Raw genomic sequence first — 19,640 nt, forward strand, 5'->3', positions numbered from 1 at the left:
TGTATATATGTATATATGTATATATATGTGTATATATATATATATATATATATATGTGTGTGTATATGTGTGTGTATGTATATATATATATATATATATATATATATATATATATATATATGTGTGTGTGTATATATGTATATATATATATATTATACATACATACTTTACTTTAAGCCAGGAGAAGAGCACAGCAATTCTATGGACTACTTGTGGTACATTTATGGTGTTTTTTATGTCATTTTTGGAACTAAAAGGTACTGAAATTTACTTTTTTTTTCCATCTTGCATTTCAGAGTTTTGATATATATCAAATTCAAACATACAAAGAGCACAAATGACATCAGTTAAATTTTACTAAAACATCATGTCTGTGTTTAATGTATCATGAATGTACGAAAGATAATAAATTCAGTCAAGTGTGTCCAAACCTCTGACTCGTAGTGTTGGTTATATATCATACAGTTATAATATATTATTGATATTATTATCTTAAAATAAGAAGCAACAGACCAGAATATTAGCTAGTTGCAACCACAGTAGGAGATGTACACTTGAAGAGATGAAATTACACATGTACACTTGAAGAGATTAAATGAAGAGATGTCTTATCGGTCATAAGTTCAGTATGGTGTACCACAAGGCTCAGTACTAGGACCGTTGCTGTTCACTCTGTACATGCTGTTATGCTGATGATGCTCAGCTCTATATTTCTTCACGCCCTGACAAAACTCACCAATCCACAAAATTAACTGAATGCATAGCTGATATAAAAAACTGGATGACTTGTAATTTCCTACTACTTAATTCTGAAAAAACAGAGATTCTAATTATTAGACAAAAAACTTCCTCACGTACTAACCTAGAATACTGTCTAACACTTGATGGCTGCTCTGTCAAGTCCTATTCGTCGGTTAGGAACCTGGGTGTGCTCTTTGATACCAATCTTTCATTTGAAAATCATGTGTCTAGTATCTGTAAAACTGCATTTTTTCATCTTAAAAATATATCTAAATTACGTCATATGCTCTCAATAAAAAATGCAGAACAATTGGTTCATGCGTTCATGACATCAAGGCTAGATTATTGTAATGCTCTTTTGGGTGGATGCCCTGTACGTTTAATACATAAACTACAGCTGGTCCAAAATGCAGTCGATGCAGTTCTTACCAGAACCAGGAAGTACGAACATATTAGCCTGGTTCTGTCAACACTGCATTAGCTCCCTATTAAACATCGTATAAATTTTAAATATGGCTGATTGCTTACAAAGCACTAAATGGTTTAGCTCCCCTGTACTTGAGCAAGATCTTAACGCATTATAGTCCTTCACGTTTATTGTGATCTCAAAATTCTGGCCATTTGATAATACCTAGAATATCTAAATCGACTGCTGGCGATAGATCCTGTTCCTATTTAGCACCAAAACTTTGGAACAAGACACAAGCAGACACAGTCTGTCAGTTCAAATCTAGACTAAAAACACATCTCTTTGGCTTAGCATACACATAACACATCATAGACTTCTATAATTCAATGTTAGGCTGCATAGTTTAGATCAGCCGGAACCGGGAACACTTCCCATAAATCCTGATGTACTTTGTACATCATAAGAAGGATGGCGTCTACGCTGATATTAGTCTCTTTGTTTATACTGAGGTTTACCGCAGTCCACCGGATCTAGGCCGTATGAATGATCTCCACCCGGACACGACGACAACGCAGTCCTGAAGTGTCACTAGTCTCTCCCCTGTGAAGGCCTCCTTCCCTTTACCTCTGTACTGATAAAATGTCAAGGTCAAGTTGGTGAGTTGACTTGACTTGGCTGTACATACTGTATATGCGGAGAAAGCTACACAATACATATTTAATTTATGCAGATATGTTGTCATTTTGTGTACAGTCCTTCGTGTTATGTTTGTTCCATTTTGTGTGGTGTTAGCTTTATAGTAAGCAGGTTAACGTACATATACTGAACAAAATTATGAACGCAACACTTTTGTTTTTGCCCCTATTTTTCATGAGCTGAACTCAAAGATCTAAGACTTTCTCTATGTACACAAAAGGCCTATTTCTCTGAAAAATTGGTCACAAATCTGTCTAAATCTGTGTTAGTGAGCACTTCTCCTTTGCCGAGATAATCCATCCACCTCACAGGTGTGGCATATCAAGATTTTGATTAGACAGCATGATTCTGATTAAACAGCATGACACATGTGTGCCTTAGGCTGGCCACAATAAAAGGCCACTCTAAAATGTGCAGTTTTATCACACAGCACAATGCCAGAGATGTCGCAAGTTTTAGGGGAGCGTGCAATTTGCATGCTGACTGCAGGAATGTCCACCAGAGCTGTTGCCCGTGAATTGAATGTTAATTTCTCTACCATGAGCCGTCTCCAAAGGCATTTCAGAGAATTTGGCAGTGCATCCAACCGGCCTCACAACCACACCAGCCCAGGACCTACAAATCCAGCATCTTAATCTCCAAGATCGTCTGAGACCAGCCACCCGGAGCTGCTGCAACAAACGGTTTGCATAACCAAAGAATTTCTGCACAAACTGTCAGAAATCATCTCAGGGAAGCTCGTCTGCATGGTCATTGTCCTCATTGGGGTCTCGACTTGACTGCAGTTTGTCGTCGTAACTGACTTGAGTGGACAAATGCTCACATTCGATGGCGTCTGGCACTTTGGAGAGGTGTTCTCTTCATGGATGAATACCTGTTTTCACTGTACAGGGCAGATGGCAGAGAGCGTGTATGGCGTTGTGTGGGTGAGCGGTTTGCTGATGTCAATGTTGTGGATGGAGTGGCCCATGTTGGCGGTGGGTTTATGTTATGGGCAGGCAGATGTTATGGACAACGAACAAAGGTGCTTTTTATTTATGGCATTTTCTAATGCACAGAGATACCGTGACGAGATCTTGAGGCCCATTGTTGTGCCATTCATCCACGACCATCACCTCATGTTGCAGTATGATAATGTACACAATTCCTGGAAGCTGAAAACATCCCAGTTCTTGCATGGCCAGCATAATCACCGGACATGTCACCCATTGAGCATGTTTGAGATGTTCTGGATATACGACAGCGTGTTCCAGGTCCTGCCAATATCCAGCAACTTCGCACAGCCATTGAAGAGGAGCACACCAACATTACACAGGCCACAATCAACAACCTGATCAACTCTATGCGAAGGAGATGTGTTGCACTGCGTGAGGCAAATGGTGGTCACACCTGTGAGGTGGATGGATTACCTTGGCAAAGGAGAAGTGCTCACTAACACAGATTTAGGCAGATTTGTGAACAATATGTGAAAGAAATAGGCCTTTTGTGTACATAGAAAAGTCTTAGATCCTTGAGTTCAGCTCATGAAAAATGGGGGCAAAAACAAAAGTGTTGCATTTATAATTTTGTTCAGTGTATATAAAAGAGCTCGCTCAGTTCACTTCATGCCGAGCAAAGAGGAGGTTGTCTCGTGGCTCAACAAGCCATCGAATGGTGCTATATGCAGAGAAAGTCACATAATACATGTTTACAACTTATATTTCACTATTATGCAGAAAATAAAAACAGTGTGAACAGCAAGAGGGTTGAAGTTACTTTATTCAGTCCATCAACACAACGCAGAGTGGATTCCCATCCCGTTCACTTGCTAATTTCAATGAGCTAAAGTTCCCTATCGTTCCCTAAACAGCACTTAAAATGAATGTCCGCAAGAAGATCCAGTCCCAGCAGAGAAAGCTAAATATGCACTGTTAACCGTGGGACCTTATACAGACAGGTGTGTGCCTTTCCAAATCATGTCCAATCAACTGAATTTACCACAGGTGGACTCCAATCAAGTTGTAGAAACATCTCAAGGATGATTAGTGGAAATCGGATGAACCTGAGCTCAATTTTGAGTGTCATGGCAAAGGCTATGAATACTTATGTACATGTGATTTTTTCATTTTTAATTTGCAAAGATTTCAAACAAACTTCTTTCACATTGTCATTATAGGATTGTTTGTTGAATTTCAAGGAAAATAATGAATTTAATTAATTTTGGAATAAGGCTGTAACAACAAAATGTGGAAAAAGTGAAGCTGTGAATACTTTCCGGATGTACTAGGACCAGCAAAAGTGCTTCACAAAATGTAAAGTACCACTTTTTGTGTGGGGGAATATCTAGTTTAGTTAATTTAGTGTTGGTCCAAGCGTAGCGATGTTTGTCTGTTGAGGCCAATATTGTAGGACTTCATGAAGAAGTCATACCTGATGCAATAGAAACATTCAGTTAACTGCTAGATTGTAATGCTAACACAATATGTCAGCTTCATGTTTCAGCTTAAAACTGAAAACTAAAATCAAGACATTTTGCTTAAAGAAAATCTTTATGGTTTTTGTATTAACATTAATTTCTTAACACTAAATTTCCCCCAAAGCAAAACATCTGAAAAATTACAATAATGAGAATATACTTAATTGTCATGAAAATACTCACAAGTTTGGGGAATAATACAGACATATTGTCATGTTTCACATATAGAGAATATCAGTGAAATAATTACTTTTTTCAAGCAATTATTACAGCTCTGGTTAAAATGTTTTATTTATTAACGTATGCCCACCATATTCAGCAGAGTAAAGGAATGTTTTTACAACAATGTGTGACTATTTAATTTTACTTATGTTAAGTCTTTTTAATACTATGGACCCTTTTCACAGACTGATGACGCATTTCCACTCATCAACATTGCAAATGTTTTTTTTGCTGTTGTTATTTTTGCTTTAAAAAAAATGTAATACACATTTATAATGCTGTATTGTGTTATATTACCTTGGCAGTAAATGAAAAAGAAAATGCTGTGAATGCTGTTATCAGTAACATTTTCCCTCATTTGGAAAGTCATGGAAACACTACCACAGATTTTTTCATTCTTTTGCTATTACAGCAAATACAAAAATTATATTTGCTGTCATCTGTTCACTATAGAAGTAGTAGTACACCCTAGTATGACGCCTTCAGCTTCGGAGAACCCCGGAAATGTAAAAAGATCTTCTTGTTTGTGAAATAGAGAGATAGATATATGATAGATAGATGACACACGTTAGAGGCAATTTGCTGATTCCTCTTGAGACCCAAGACACGCTGCTCCTCCGTTCTGCGGGGCTGGATTGTTACATTGGCGGGTGCGAAGCTGGGTCTTCCTTGAACAGGTGGACCATGATAACCAGCAGCTCCAACTGCCATCTACTGCCAATGCTGAGAGTGTTCAGATAACAAGAAACATGCATGAGTTAGATTGATGTGTTTTCAATTAGCACAAGCTTTAGTCCAAAGTGACTTACAAATGAGAAGAAAAAAAAAATCACATGCAATTTGTCATAAGAGCCAACGATATTCATATTATGCAATTTCAAGTTTAAACTAAACTAGCTAGCTACTACTTAATACAATACTTAACTACTTAATACAAGCACCCTTTCTGCTGGTCTAAAGAGCCCAATCAGAACTAAATCACAAATTAACATATGGGAAAGCTCTTGAAATGAATGGACATCCACATCAAGTGCAGCATTTGAGACAGGGCCAAAGCATCTCTCTCTTATTGATAGACAAACCTTTTCGTTGGGTGATCTCACAGCTCACTCCTCTGAAACCAGCTGGACAAATACAAATACACCTTGTGCCTATTGAGAGAACCAGACAATTATTACATATATTATCTCATAAGGATCAAAGGAACCACCTACATTTGTTATACTTAGAATATTTACAAATTATGTGAAAACAATGCAGATGAGATGAACATTTCTCATTACCAATCCAGAGTCAGTTTTTCCATTTGTATTCCTAGTTACCACAACAAGAAATATTGCTTCCCAGTTTTAAATTAATACATTTTCATAGTTGTTTCCCTTAAAACATTATTTTGTGTAGAACTACTACTGTATGAGACTGTAATGTCTTGCACCCTTCAGAATACTGACTTAATTTCCCTTCGAAACGAGTGGTATAGTGATGCTTATTTCCAGTCTATGCGAGGCAGGGCTAACAACGGCCGAATGCCTCAGACCTCGAGCCGCAAGGCATGTCAGAAGTGGACATTTGGTCTTTTAAGACTTAAGACTCCGAGATGGATATTTGACCACTGATTTACAAGAAACAATGTTACAGTTATTTAATTGTTTGTTTCAGGAGTGCACATCAATCATGCTGAATCAAACCATATTTATCATTATTTCACTTAAAAAGAGAACATGCTCGCATATAAATCACAAAACAAAGTGCACACAAACATGCACTTTCTTCCTATATCTATAGTCTTTGGTTTTGATCATTGTTCTGAATCCAATCCAGAAGTCATCTGACAAAAACATGATTTCCTTAGCCTTTTGTTTGAAATGTTTTATTTTTTTTTTTTTATGAAAATTACCAATATTCAAATGTTGATAAAAAGAATGAATTTAATAGGAAAACACTCAACGCTATTTATATATAGCTATTATGAGTGGTGTCTGATTACTCTCACCTTTGAGCACTGCGATGCCATTATTGAGACAGGGGGAGCAGCGACAGGAGCTGACTTCTTTCAGGTACTCGGACAGAGCTCTCCTCAGGTTCTTCTTCAGGATGTTAGCATTCGATTCTTGTGATGGCACCAACTCATAAAGTAGTTCTATCTGTAAAGATTGTTTACATTTAACATTACAGGATTTTGCAAAGTGAAATCAATAATCAAGGACAAATGGCTGTGTTGAAAACCCTATAACATTTGTAATGTTTCCGGTACAAAAATGACTGGCCTGCAAAAAATTGCTTATAAACCTCTCGGTATGTTACATCACCAAAAATTGGATTAAATCTTTTTGTCAACAGGTTTTCTTTCGATTAGGACAGGTTTTGTATTTATTTTGAACTGATAAATCGTAGGCCTTATTTATCTGAGCTTATGTACCCCAGTTTTTGAGTGAAAAAAGTGTTATTTGTGGATAATTTTGTCAATTAAGACAGGTTTTTATTTTTGTAACTGATTGATCTGAGACTCACTGATTTGAGAATAAAGTTAATCTCTGTGAAAAAGAAAGTGTGTAATAGTCTAAATAGTTTGTGTGTGTGTGTGTGTGTGCGCGGATGCACGAGTATGCATTTATCCGCACATACACAGGTCCATGTATATATGTGAACATGGACATGATGAACACACTCCTGAACACTAATTGTTTCTCTGATTTTCGACTCCACCATTCATTTTCAATGGGCAGTCATTTTTGACCAATAAAAGCATTTCAAAACGAATTTCCTGGTTAAACGTTAAAGCACACCAGTTTGATAAACAGTGCAATTTTTTTCATAATTTATGTGAAACTGATAAAATTATCCACAAATAACGCTTTTTTCACTAATAAAACCTGAGGTATGTAAGCTCAGATCAATGAGGCCTACAAATCAATGAATTTCACGTCAATTTAGAGTCCCCACAAAGACCTTGAGGCTGCATAGGGATAAAAAAGTTTTGGAGCCTGGATCAAAGTGTTTAGGCCGCAAAGCAGTTTTTACGTCATCATTCGAGCTCCAGTTTACTAAGCACATTCAATCAATGGAGAGGGGATTGTTTGGGCTTTCAGCGATGGATGTAAAGAGGCTGGCCAATAACCTGGCAGAGAGATAAGGCTTAAACCATTGTTTTAATTCAGAGCGCAAGATGGCAGGGAAAGACTGGTTCTATAATTTCTATAATATCCATATCTAGGATGGTGAGGTTCAACAGACCGAAGGTGGTCCTGTTCTTCTGTATTTATGAGGACGAACTCCATAGGCTTGGCGAAAACGTGGACCCCACCCGTCTGTGGAATATGGATGAGGTGGGTGTCCAGAATGTACAGAAGCCAAACAAAATTGTTGGTTCAAAAGGAAAGAGGCAGGTGGCAAATGTCACAAGCGTGGAAAGAGGCTTTACTGTCACTGCTGCCTGTTCCATGAACGCCGCTGGGCAGTTTGTACCACCACTGTTCATTTTTCCAAGAAAACGAATGAATGAGCGCCTGCTGTATGGCGCCCCAGCAGGACCGATTGGTGGAGCGACTGACTCAGGGTGGATGGACAGTACACTGTTTCTCCAGTGGCTGAGACATTTTTGTGATCCCATAGATCCCATAACATTGTTAAATTGGCTACTACAGCAACAAGCTTGTTGCAATGTGTCCTTGCTTTCTCCAGCTGGGGTGATGCTTCCCCCATAAGATTGGATCTATAGTGCTCAACACATGTCGCTAACATCAGGATGTATTAATCATTCTATCAGCCTCAGTTGTGTTGGGGATAGTGTGTAAAAAAAAAAAAAACATTTATTATTTTCTTGGTTTCTACAGAAGTAAACTCAACCAAGTATAACAAGGTTATGACATCATTGACAGGTGGTGTACGCAGTTTATGCAAACCTACATATTTGTGCCTAAATATATCTATGTAGCAGCATCACGCTTGTGGCATGTAACCATCCAGCTGTATTAATGACATGTGTTGCTTAATTCTGCGTGAACTGGAAGTTTCCACCAACATTACTCAGTAGTGTGACATATTTCCAATGAAAAGGATAATTGAAAAGGAAATCTCCATCTCTCATCTCTAGCTTACTTTCGTCACTCAAAAGAAACTGGAACTTGACTGCGGATTAGGGATGCACGATATATCGACCACATATCGATATCGGCCGATAAATGGTCTTTTTTGATGTTATCGTTATCGATCCGATAAGAAAATTGGGCTGATATATCAAAGCCGATAGATAAGAGATTATTTACTTCAGTTGAGAGATGCCGCTGTTCGCCATGATGGTTCTGAATGATTGGATTCACTTCGAAAAGGAAGATACAGTTCCGTGCAACATGTGCAGCACAAATCTGTCACATAGGCCTCATAACATTATAATAAAAACACGCCTGTAAAAGAATGTTGTGAATTCTTGTTCGCCAGTGTTTCAGCGCGAGGAGCGCGTTGTGGTGGAAAGAGCGCATCTATGGAGTTAAGCCTTCATGACAAGCACAGTCGAGTTCTCTTGAGCATTCGCAGCATTCTGTGCCATAAAGTTGTAATATGTTTATTTTGTGTATATATATCTGATTAATCTAATATAGGATGCGTTTGGTTGAGTTAATGAACGATGCAGTAGCGCTTCATTGTAGGCTACCGGTGATCATCTTTATAGCCTATTTAGCGTGCGCGCAGCTCAAACAGCAATGCACATTTATAACTATAATTGGGACTGTCATACACATGCCATTATAATGAGAACACTATTGTAATAAAACGTTGTGAATTCTCTGGGTTTAGTTGCCGTTTCAGCGCGTTGTTGTGGGAATAGCGCGTCCAGAACAGGGATTACAACATTATGACCAGCACAAGTTCGATTAGGCATTCACGTCATTTTTTGCAGATAAGTCGTAATATAAAGTTGATGTAAAATAAATATCTGATTAATCTCACATATGATGCGTTTCGTGGATTTAAACAACCTGCTAGAAAAGTTCTTCAGTTTCCCGGTGCTCGTTCTCTTCAGCATCAGATTAAACAACAATGCAAAACATTAAAAGCTATGATTGGGACTGTCATATAATTATAATTGTATTCACTATTGTAATAAATGTGTAAATTCTTTGGGTTTGCATTCTTCAGCAACCGTTGAGTTGATTAACCTTCTAGCAAAGCGATTCGGTTTAACGTTCGTTCTCTTCAGCTTCAGCGCGCGCAGCTCACACAGCAATGTCATTTGAAACAGTAACTAAGCTATTAAAGATGTTTACTATCACTGTAATATTAAAAATGTCTATTTTTTTTCAAAAACATTGTGTTATAATTAATAACTACCATTATTTTGTTCTCGTATTATTTTCATCAATGATATGGTTTGATAAAAATAATTTCCTTATTGTCCGTGCAGAGGCGATTCCATTTTATTGATCCATTTTGTTTCTTTATATGCAGCCCAATGTTATCCAATGACTTGTTTGCATTATTTAGGTATTTTATTTTTTGTTAGGCAATAGATTTTTTGATAACACTTTACAATAAGGTCTCATTTGTTAATGCATTAACTAACAGAGAGCAATAGCCTTTGTTATACTGCCCTACAAAGCAAAAAGGCAGTAACTGCATTTTTGGTCAAAAATGAGTTATTATCATTTTCATGACATTCAAGGCATCCTTTAGTTATGTGACAAAACATCTTATCTCAAATGTGTGTTGTTTTGGAGAAAAATGGTAGTCGTTTCTACAGTAACTGCAAAAAGCCCTAGTGAAACAAAGCAAGAATACAGTAACATCCATTACTGTATTCTTGTTATGTTTTACCTAACAAAAAATAACCGTGTTGCTGCGCAGTGTAGTTACTGTTGCCATGGTGAACACACAGCTGATTTCGCGGCAACCTCACGGGACGGTTTTAACATTTTTACCCTTCTAACTTCACACAAATTTTGTTTGAGATGGCACAAAGCCGGGGAAAGAAGATGGTCGAACTGGCGTTGAAAAGAAAATACCCGGAGAATGGTAAGTAAGAGTGACAGATTAAACATTTAGAGGCTAGGCTATCACAATATAAACTCCTGTCAGCCGCCAGGGCGGGACTTCCTCTCAGAGGTCCATTCAGATAGCATTATGCTAATTGACAGGCGATGTTTTAAATAGCTTTGCTAACCTGCCCCTGATCCTCCCTGCTTCGAGCTGTAACTTTATTCTCTGTAACTTCACATCATCGCTGATGCCATGTCATCATTTTGTTGTTCATGTCACAAAGTTATAATCCAACCAGCGGTGAAAAAATATTCAATAACTAGAAAAGCACTCGGAGAGCACTAACCTCTGTCAAGGTAGCCTAATAGGTCACTGAGGCAATTCCAAATGTCCCGTGTTCCGGATCACCACCAAAATGTAGTAATCTGTTCCTTGTCCTAATACCCATGTTGTCCGAAAATGTCATCCAAATTCGTACAGTACTTTTCGAGTTATCTTACTAACGAACAGACAAACATACACAGCACCAAAAGATAACCTTTGGGCGGAGGTAAAACTTCTTAAGGCATCAGGCTATCCCATAACATCCAAGCAGTCAGCGTGATCTTCTTCGCTCTTATTAGCCTACATGAACGGCGTCTTCTTTTTTCATAGGCTAATCATTCACAGCGTTGTTGTCCAGCAGGAGAATATATGTGTCCATAAACACAGCTATCGGTGTAACAGTTATTCTTTAACGTGACAGGTGTCTGTTCAACTTAAAACACACTCTCTTCGCGGCCGCTGTTTGAAGACTATGTCCGCTGTTTAGATAAGTTAGCAAGTTGTGAACAAAACTGACATCTTTCTCTTTACTGTTGTAAGCATCCATGCTTTCAACAAAAACAAACTTCTGCAGACAGAGCGAGCCGGCAGGTATTTACACCCCCCTTAGCGCTAAGGCTCAAACACATTGGTTCCTGTTCCTAAGCATTTATTTATTGCACGGTTTCTTCTTCAGAATATAAAATTATATATTTAATTTGGATTCCCCTTAATTATATTAACCTATGAAAATGTTGTCCCTCTGCATGAAAGCAAGCTTCTATATTTTATCCTATTATAGGCCTAATGTAACTTATGAAGCCAGGCTGCTTTTTGTGTGTTGGCTTTTCTTTCTTCATTTTCATTAAGGGTGCAAAATTATTAATTTATTGTGTTAGCCTAAATCATCCTTTATTTTGTCATGGACCTAATTTAAGTTATTTCCTGTACAATTAAATATTATGATATACAGACATCAATACATATATTGATCAGAGTGAAGATGCTGTCCTGTAGGTCCATATAATAATAATAATAATAATAATAACAATTTGTTGCAGTACACAGACAGACAGACAGACAGACACAGACAGATGTGGATTTACATTCATGCCACTAATTTTCTCTCTTTTTCATTTAAGATACACATGTTGATATTCCATCAAAGAGGCAGAAAGTCCTGCCCCCCGCTGAAGAAATGGAGTGGACCATCCTGGACACTTTGGATACCACCAGCGTGGACAGCTTATTCGATGACATTACAGACCTAGATTATGTCCCAACCCCTACGATGACACTGACTGAAGTGGAACTTGGAGACCCAGGGGAACAAGTTCAAGAGCCAGAGCCCCAGCCAGAGCCCCAGCCAGAGCCAGAGCCAGAGCCACAGCCAGGGCCCCAGCCAGAGCCACAGCCAGAGCCCCAGCCAGAGCCCCAGCCAGAGCCCCAGCCAGAGCCAGAGCCACAGCCAGGGCCCCAGCCAGAGCCACAGCCAGAGCCACAGCCAGAGCCCCAGCCAGAGCCCCAGCCAGAGCCCCAGCCAGAGCCACAGCCAGAGCCCCAGCCAGAGCCCCAGCCAGAGCCACAGCCAGAGCCCCAGCCAGAGCCCCAGCCAGAGCCCCAGCCAGAGCCACAGCCAGGGCCCCAGGCAGAGCCCCAGCCAGAGCCACAGCCAGGGTCACAGCCTGATGTGGAATCAAGTCGACCACCAATGAGAGGGCCATGTGGTGGCAAATGTCGAAAAAGGTGTACAGACCAAATTTCAGAGGAAAGACGGAGGGAGATATGGAGTCAATACTGGGAGATGACCTACACAGAAAGACGATCATGGATGTTTTACTCAGTTACCCCAATGCCAACCAAAAGAACAACAACCGGCCTAGAAAGTCGCCGTGGCCGCTCATTCATCTACCGGCTGCAAAACCAGAAAGGAGAGCCAAGACAGGTCTGCAAAATGTTTTTCCTGTCATCATTGGGCTATCACCCAAAAAATGACAGTCTAGTCATTTCCATGATGGGGAAGTTGAACACCAGGCCACTGGTTCCATCCAAGGACCAGAGAGGAAGACAGGCTGCAGTCAACAAGATGGACGTGAAGACCCTTGATGACCACATTGAGTCCTTCCATCCCTGTGTGAGCCATTACAGACGGGAGCATGCCCCAAATCGACGGTACCTGCCAAGTGACATCACAATAAAGATGATGCATTCAGATTACCTGGATAAAGGAAACGCCTGCCCCTATGAAGCATACAGGAAGATGGTAAAAGACAAAAAAATCAGCTTTGCCAAACTTGGGGAGGAGCAATGTGAGGACTGTTTGGAACATGCTGAACATGCGAACTGCCACGCAGGGGAGACTGAAAGCTCAGATTGCCTAGAGTGCCTAAGGTGGAACAAACATAAGCAGTCTGCCCTAGAGAGCCGCCAAAGCTACCAGGCAGATGCAGAGAGGGACTGGCCGGACATGACATCAGTTCGGAGCGTGGACCTCCAGAAGGTGATAGTGCTGCCACGCATGCCAGGAGTCAAGTCAGCAGTATTTACTCGTCGCATCGTGGCATACCACGAAACATTTGCCTCAGTGGGGAAAAAAACTGACAAAAAAAACACCATCTCTGTATTGTGGTACGAGGGAATGGCTGGGCGAAGTGCAGCGGAAATTACATCAGCATACACAACTGCACTGGAGAAGGAGCGGGATGTACGGCACACCATATTCTGGGTGGACAACTGCAGTGCACAGAATAAGAACTGGTGCCATCTATCCTCACTTGTCACTCTTGTGAACAGTGACACCATTTCACAGGAGGACATCACACTAAAGTTTTTTGAGAGGGGACACACGTTCATGAGCGCAGACAGTTTCCACCATGGTGTCGAGCAGCAAATGAGGAGCCGTCCAGGTGGTGTGGTCTACGACTTCGAGGACTTTGTGAGTGTTGTGGCAAGCTCCAACTCCAGAAAGGTGGATGTTGTCAAATTGGAGAATGCCAATGTGCTAGATTGGAGGGATGGCCACTCCACCGTCAAGGTCAAGAAAGCGCAAGCACCAAAGCTTAGGGAGATGGCGGAGATTCAGGTGCGGCGTGGCTCCAAGAGCCTCTTTTACAAACTGTCCCATACGGATAATGAATTTATGGAATTGGACTTCCTCATGAAGAAATTCTCGCTGAAGGTGCCCAATCTTTTGCGACCACAGAATAGAGGGGTTGAGGAGGTCAAGAAGAGAGACATCATCTGTAATCTTTGTCCTCTCATGCCACCAAACAGGAGGGTGTTCTGGTATTCCCTGCCTGTGAGCAATGCTGTGGAGGATGAGGAGTAATAACCATATGAAATGTGTTCATAAATTATTTTTATTATTATTATTATTATTATCATTATTTTTAATTTTATTTATTTATATATATATATATATATATATATATATATATATATATATATTAATCTAATTGTAATCTACAATCTATTATTAAATGTATGTTTAAAAATTTGAAATATCTGTCTCATGTATTCATTTCATTCCGTACTTTGTGTTTATAAACCTACTGAAACAGATACTGCACCTTTTAAAATCATCAACTTGTTTATCTTAGTTATCATAAGAGTTTGAAAAGCCTTAGAAACACTTTGGCAAAATGTTTTTGCTTTGCTCTGTTGAATTGGAGTTTAACTTGCCTATTATTGCTCCAAAGAAAAGTTGTTTTGCAGTGCTTTAACATTAATGTGATTTGTAGGTATAGCAGATACTACATTACAGATACAGAAACACCCCCAGACACACATTAATCTAATACTCACACATAATAATGTGGTCCTATTCAAAATAAATTGTCCCCATTTGGGCCTTGATACAGCTTAGCAATGTGAGACTTTAAGCAGCCGTTTTAGCACCAGAACAGCTTCCGGGTGGAAAATATTGACCTAAAATGGTCAAATTAGTTTGGGTTTGGTATATCCATGTTCAGAAAAACAAATGCTTCCAATTGTTTCAAATACAGTGTATCTAACACACCCAGAGCCCAAGTTGTGGCAAAATAGTTTTTGGAGAATCTGTAGTTACTGCCTTTTTCCTTGGTATTGTGTCACGTTTTTTGTTAAGTAATACAAAGCAAGAATACAGTAACTGCAAAATAGGGGTAAAATATCAAATTAAATATGAGGATTGATATGTACAAAGAATAAGCTAATATAAAGTAACAAAACAGCCACATGTCCAATAATCTACCTACAACTACTTAGGCTGGATAACAGGATAACTTTAAAGTCATTTTTCTCAGTTCTGCACTCTGCGTAGTTACTGCCTTTTTGCTTTGTAGGGCAGTATAGTAGTTAATAAAATATGTGTGTTCATGTTAGTTCACAGTGCATTGACTAATGTTAACAGGAACAACTTTCTTAAAAATGTCTTATAAAATTGTTGGTTCATGCTAACTAATGCTAACAAAATTAAACCTTATTATAAAGTGTTACCATTTTTTTAATAAAGAAAGTTGCCCATAGGAGTGTAAAATTAATTTTAAAAGTTAAGGAATCTTACACTGCTTCAAACTAGGCTATACTGTATTGTATATGTTTGATTTATGTTAAAAGTGTTTGAGACAAGGCTTTTAATGGTGAGCCTTTTGTTTATGTATACAGGCTATCAAAGTATATAAAAATTTTAATTTAGATTTATCGGCCAATATATCGGTTATCGGCTTTCAAATGTAAAGAATTATCGGTTATCGGTATCGGCCAAAATGTTCATATCGGTGCATCCCTACTGCGGATATACAACCACAAGCAAGCAGCTGATTCACTTTTATATCTCAATTTTCACTTCTTCATTTCAGACGGCATGTCATTCATGGCATATGCATGCTTCCTGCTTAAGCATTTCGGGTATTGACAACATGCTTGTTGCTATGGCTCATGCGGGTATTGGCAACATACCAGTTTAGGTCATCCAGGTAAGGGCAATGTACTTGTTGCTTAAGACTTTCCGGTATTGTTGGTAACATGCTGTTGCTCAAGCTTTTCAGGTATTGGCAACATGCATGTTGCCTTGGCTCACTCAGGTAACTGCAAAAAAACAACAAACAAAAAAAGCATCCAGATTTGCGCTGTCAGTTTGGGTTTGGGGGATATTGGCATATGGTTTTGTTTTGGGGGGTTATTGCTGCTCTGTACTGTATGTTAATTGTCAATCGTATTTGACGATAGTGGTCCTGACAGAAATAACCTGTCCTAATTGAAAGGAAAACAAGCTGGCAAAAAGATTGAATCCAATATTTGGTGATGATGTAGCCAAATGAGAAAATTTTAAGCAATTTTTTGTAGGCCTGTCATTTTTGAGTCATCACTTGTCTCAACACTTGTCATCAAGTGTTACAATGTGGAAAAAAAACCACAAAAAGTATCAAAATATTTTTGGGAAGTTGTTATTAGACTCTGTGTAACTAAAGTCAGTACATTTTAGTCCAATCCAATAACATTAACTAGCATTTTTCGGGTACAGGAATATCCTCAGCGGGTCAACATGACCCAAACGCAACCTTTAATAATGCAAAAATAGGGTTAAGAATGCAACCCTAGTTCCCTGAATTGAGAACGAGACTCTGTAACAGCAGTTGACACTATGGGGAACACCTCCCAGGTGTGATGATTGCATGACAATCATACGGAACCACACTGTAAAAAGTAATACCTAGATCTAACTTATAAAAAGTGAGGCAAGTGGCTGCATTGGATGTTTTATGTTGATTCAACTTGCAGCCTTTTTTAAGTATATTGAACACTTTAACATTACTTTATACAAACGCAACAAAATCAAGTTGAGTTAACTAATAGTACTAGTATTACTCAGTTAGATAAACCTACTTTTCTTGGTACAGGTAACTTATTTATGGGTTGCTACAAGTAACCTGTACTCATTTTAATTAGGTTTTATGAACTTTATTTTCTTAGTAAAATTAACTTAATCATATGTGAATAAACATTTAAATATTTTTTTTTATTGTCAATAACAATTACAAATTCAATTGAAGAAGAAAAAGATGAGAAGATAGATTGAAGACAATATTCAATTTATTCAATGTCAACCAATGTCACTTTTAACAGTGACTACAAAACAGCAAATAAATGTGCCCGCTCATGTACACTCTAATATAAAACAAACACTGTAGAAGTGTATTTTCTGTTCTGAACAGTACAGTGAAATATCCAAACTGCCCAATCTGAAATGTTTGGATCAAGGTAAATGTGAGCCATAACATCACATTGCATCACACTGGAACTGCAATGTCAAAAATGACATGATGATGGTTTAGGACGCACAGGGTCCAATCCTACAAAAAGCCTCTGATATATCTCAAGTATACACCAGTTTTGAGGGATACTTGAGGTCGAGAGCATAGGTAAGTTCAAACAGGAGGCAGCATGCTTTCGACAGGTCTGGCACACCTCTGACCATGGGCTGTCCTTATATGATAATCCCAATCGTGTCGGGGTGATGGCACATGTACATTTTCAGTGGGCAACTGCCAAGCTCAGCGTGCACCTCTGTTTCAGCCCGACTCTATTGGTGGAGACAAAAAAGAAACAAGAGTTTGGTCAGACAAATAGGAAATTAGATGAATATAGCAGACAGGTAGAAGAGATAAGACACAAAGTCCAAATTGTACTTTTGTTGCTAAAGGTGGTGGATACAAGATGGATACTGTGACTAGAACATGTGACCAGAGTGAAGTCTACCATGACAATGCCACAGAGTGTGGGTACTAAAATATCATGATCTACTCTAGCATGAGTGTTGTATTTCTGGTTCAAAGGATGCATTACAATAAAACAAATGCAATTGTCCTTGCCTGTACCTGATTGGTCATCACATTACTGTTAATTAAGCTACAGAGTTTAAATATCTTTCAAGAGCAAACGTAATCACCAAAACGTAATATCATCACAATATTAATAAACCCACTAAGCAAAATTATGTCCAAAAGAGATCTTTTCAACGTCTTTGTCACAAAGACGTACATTGAAAAGACGTCCACTGAGGAGCCAGAATGAACGTTTTTACGTCTTTTTTTGAGGTGTTCTGTAATGAACATTCACGGAAGCTCCATTCAAGGTTGAAAACTAGTAACTGAAAACAGTAACTTTTTTTGACAAAGATGTTGAAAAGACGTCTTTTGGACATAACTGTGCTCAATGGGACAGACATAAAAATAGACAAGTAGCTTTAAGCCCAATACATACGTGGTGGACACTGATGAGGTCTTGTAGGTCCTGTATGAGGTCCTGTATCTTCCCCATGTACTCAATCAGGCATCTCAGGACCACTTCTCTCCTTTTCTCCACAGAGGCAGATGAATCCTGTCAAAAAGTATAATCTGATCAAATTGTAATTGAATCTATTCTGAAGTTTGTCTTACCTGGATGTGAAGCTCCAAATCCCCAGGTAACAAAAGTGCTTGGGTATCTAAAGACCAGGAAAATGTTAGATGTTAGAAATAAGGTTAAGAAATCAGTTGTAAATGTAACTTCTTTAAGTAATAGGTTAGAAATAGTTTAAAAATCTAAACCAAAAATCTGTCATTAATTGACTATGCAGCATTAAAATAATTTGGATCAAATCTCTAAAATCAGACAGACTACCAAACATACATCTCTACAGTCTAATCTGTGCATCTGCTTTAGTAATGCAAAAGTATAATAACATAATCTCTGAGTCCTGTCAAAGACACACAACACACAAAATAAAGTGTTGTACTTAAAACACCACATCTTACTTTCCCTTATTTGCCCGCACAACTATTGCCTGAAGGCTCGAAATTGCGACCGTTTCGATCGCATATGATCCAGAAATTTAATCTGTGCAATCTAAAAATATAACTGAGGGCATTTGTGCAACTAATTATTACATACGTAACTTGTATGTGTTTTTAAACACTGCTGTTGTCTGCCGATCGACCACACTGTGCAGCCATCTTAGCTTAGTTTACCATGTGTGCAGGATAGCTAGCTATACAATTTGCAAACAAACCTCAGCTCCCTAGTGGAGTAAGCGATTTTGCGTGACTTTAGTTTACATCACCAGTCATTCGGCTAAATTTGCTCAACTTACCGTGTTAATCAGACCCTGAAATTCAGATCCGCTGCAGCGACCAAAACAGTTGAAGTGCCGAGGAAGATATTGCATCTGCCTGGAGTCCCCGCCAGTGAAAAAGGGATAATGCCAACTTATAAAATTTAAAATATTTACGTTTGATGAACACACCTGTCACATCGACATCTGCTCAAATAAATTGTGCATTGTCAACTCACTTTTATAACATTTATTGGACGCAACAACCACATACAAATAACTACCCAAATAAATTGCATGGGTTTTATTTAAAATATATTGTTATATTAAAACTGATATATTTTAAGTAAAGAGGAAGTATTTAGATACTTTTTTTGTATAAAACCAATACAATAAACTAGATTACAAATATTTAAAATATATAAAAACTACTATGTGGGTGTAGCACTTTTTAAAGTGCACAGAAACATTGGCTGATGCTACTTGACGCTGTACAGAAGGCACTTCATAATCAAACCCTTCTCAGGGAAATGCAGTAGTGACAGGATGCTCTTTTCTCCCAGACAGGGTTGCATAAAGTATACAATTGGCATAATTAAAAGTATGGATATCTTTATAGAAACTGATTTAGGTAAAAATTTAAGTTAAAGTAGCTTATGACTAAAATGAGCAACAGACAAGATACAGGAGAAGTTTGACCATGATACAGTTGCTGATTAAACTAATTAAGGAAACAAACTGAACATCAGCATCCCATATTGGCTCTCCAA

General features: G+C 38.5%; 2 protein-coding genes across 2 annotated transcripts in view; both read right to left on the bottom strand.

The window, feature by feature from the left end:
• The window catches only part of gpaa1 (glycosylphosphatidylinositol anchor attachment 1), a 95,937-nt gene that overhangs the window by 65,191 nt on the left and 11,106 nt on the right, over positions 1-19,640 (bottom strand). The window lies entirely within an intron of this gene.
• c8b (complement component 8, beta polypeptide) overlaps positions 4,044-19,640 on the bottom strand; it is a 36,586-nt gene continuing 20,989 nt past the window's right edge. Inside the window, exons 10-12 of the mRNA XM_077242091.1 lie at positions 6,517-6,667; positions 5,606-5,674; positions 4,044-5,246 (exon numbers count right to left, since the gene is read on the bottom strand). Coding sequence (XP_077098206.1) covers positions 5,092-5,246; positions 5,606-5,674; positions 6,517-6,667 — 375 coding nt within the window. The 3' untranslated portion in view covers positions 4,044-5,091. The remainder of the gene's footprint in view (positions 5,247-5,605; positions 5,675-6,516; positions 6,668-19,640) is intronic.

The sequence above is a fragment of the Siphateles boraxobius genome, unplaced genomic scaffold (assembly GCF_051911475.1).
Source record: "Siphateles boraxobius isolate OS27281-9 unplaced genomic scaffold, OSU_SipBor_1 25, whole genome shotgun sequence".
NCBI lineage: Eukaryota > Metazoa > Chordata > Actinopteri > Cypriniformes > Leuciscidae > Siphateles > Siphateles boraxobius.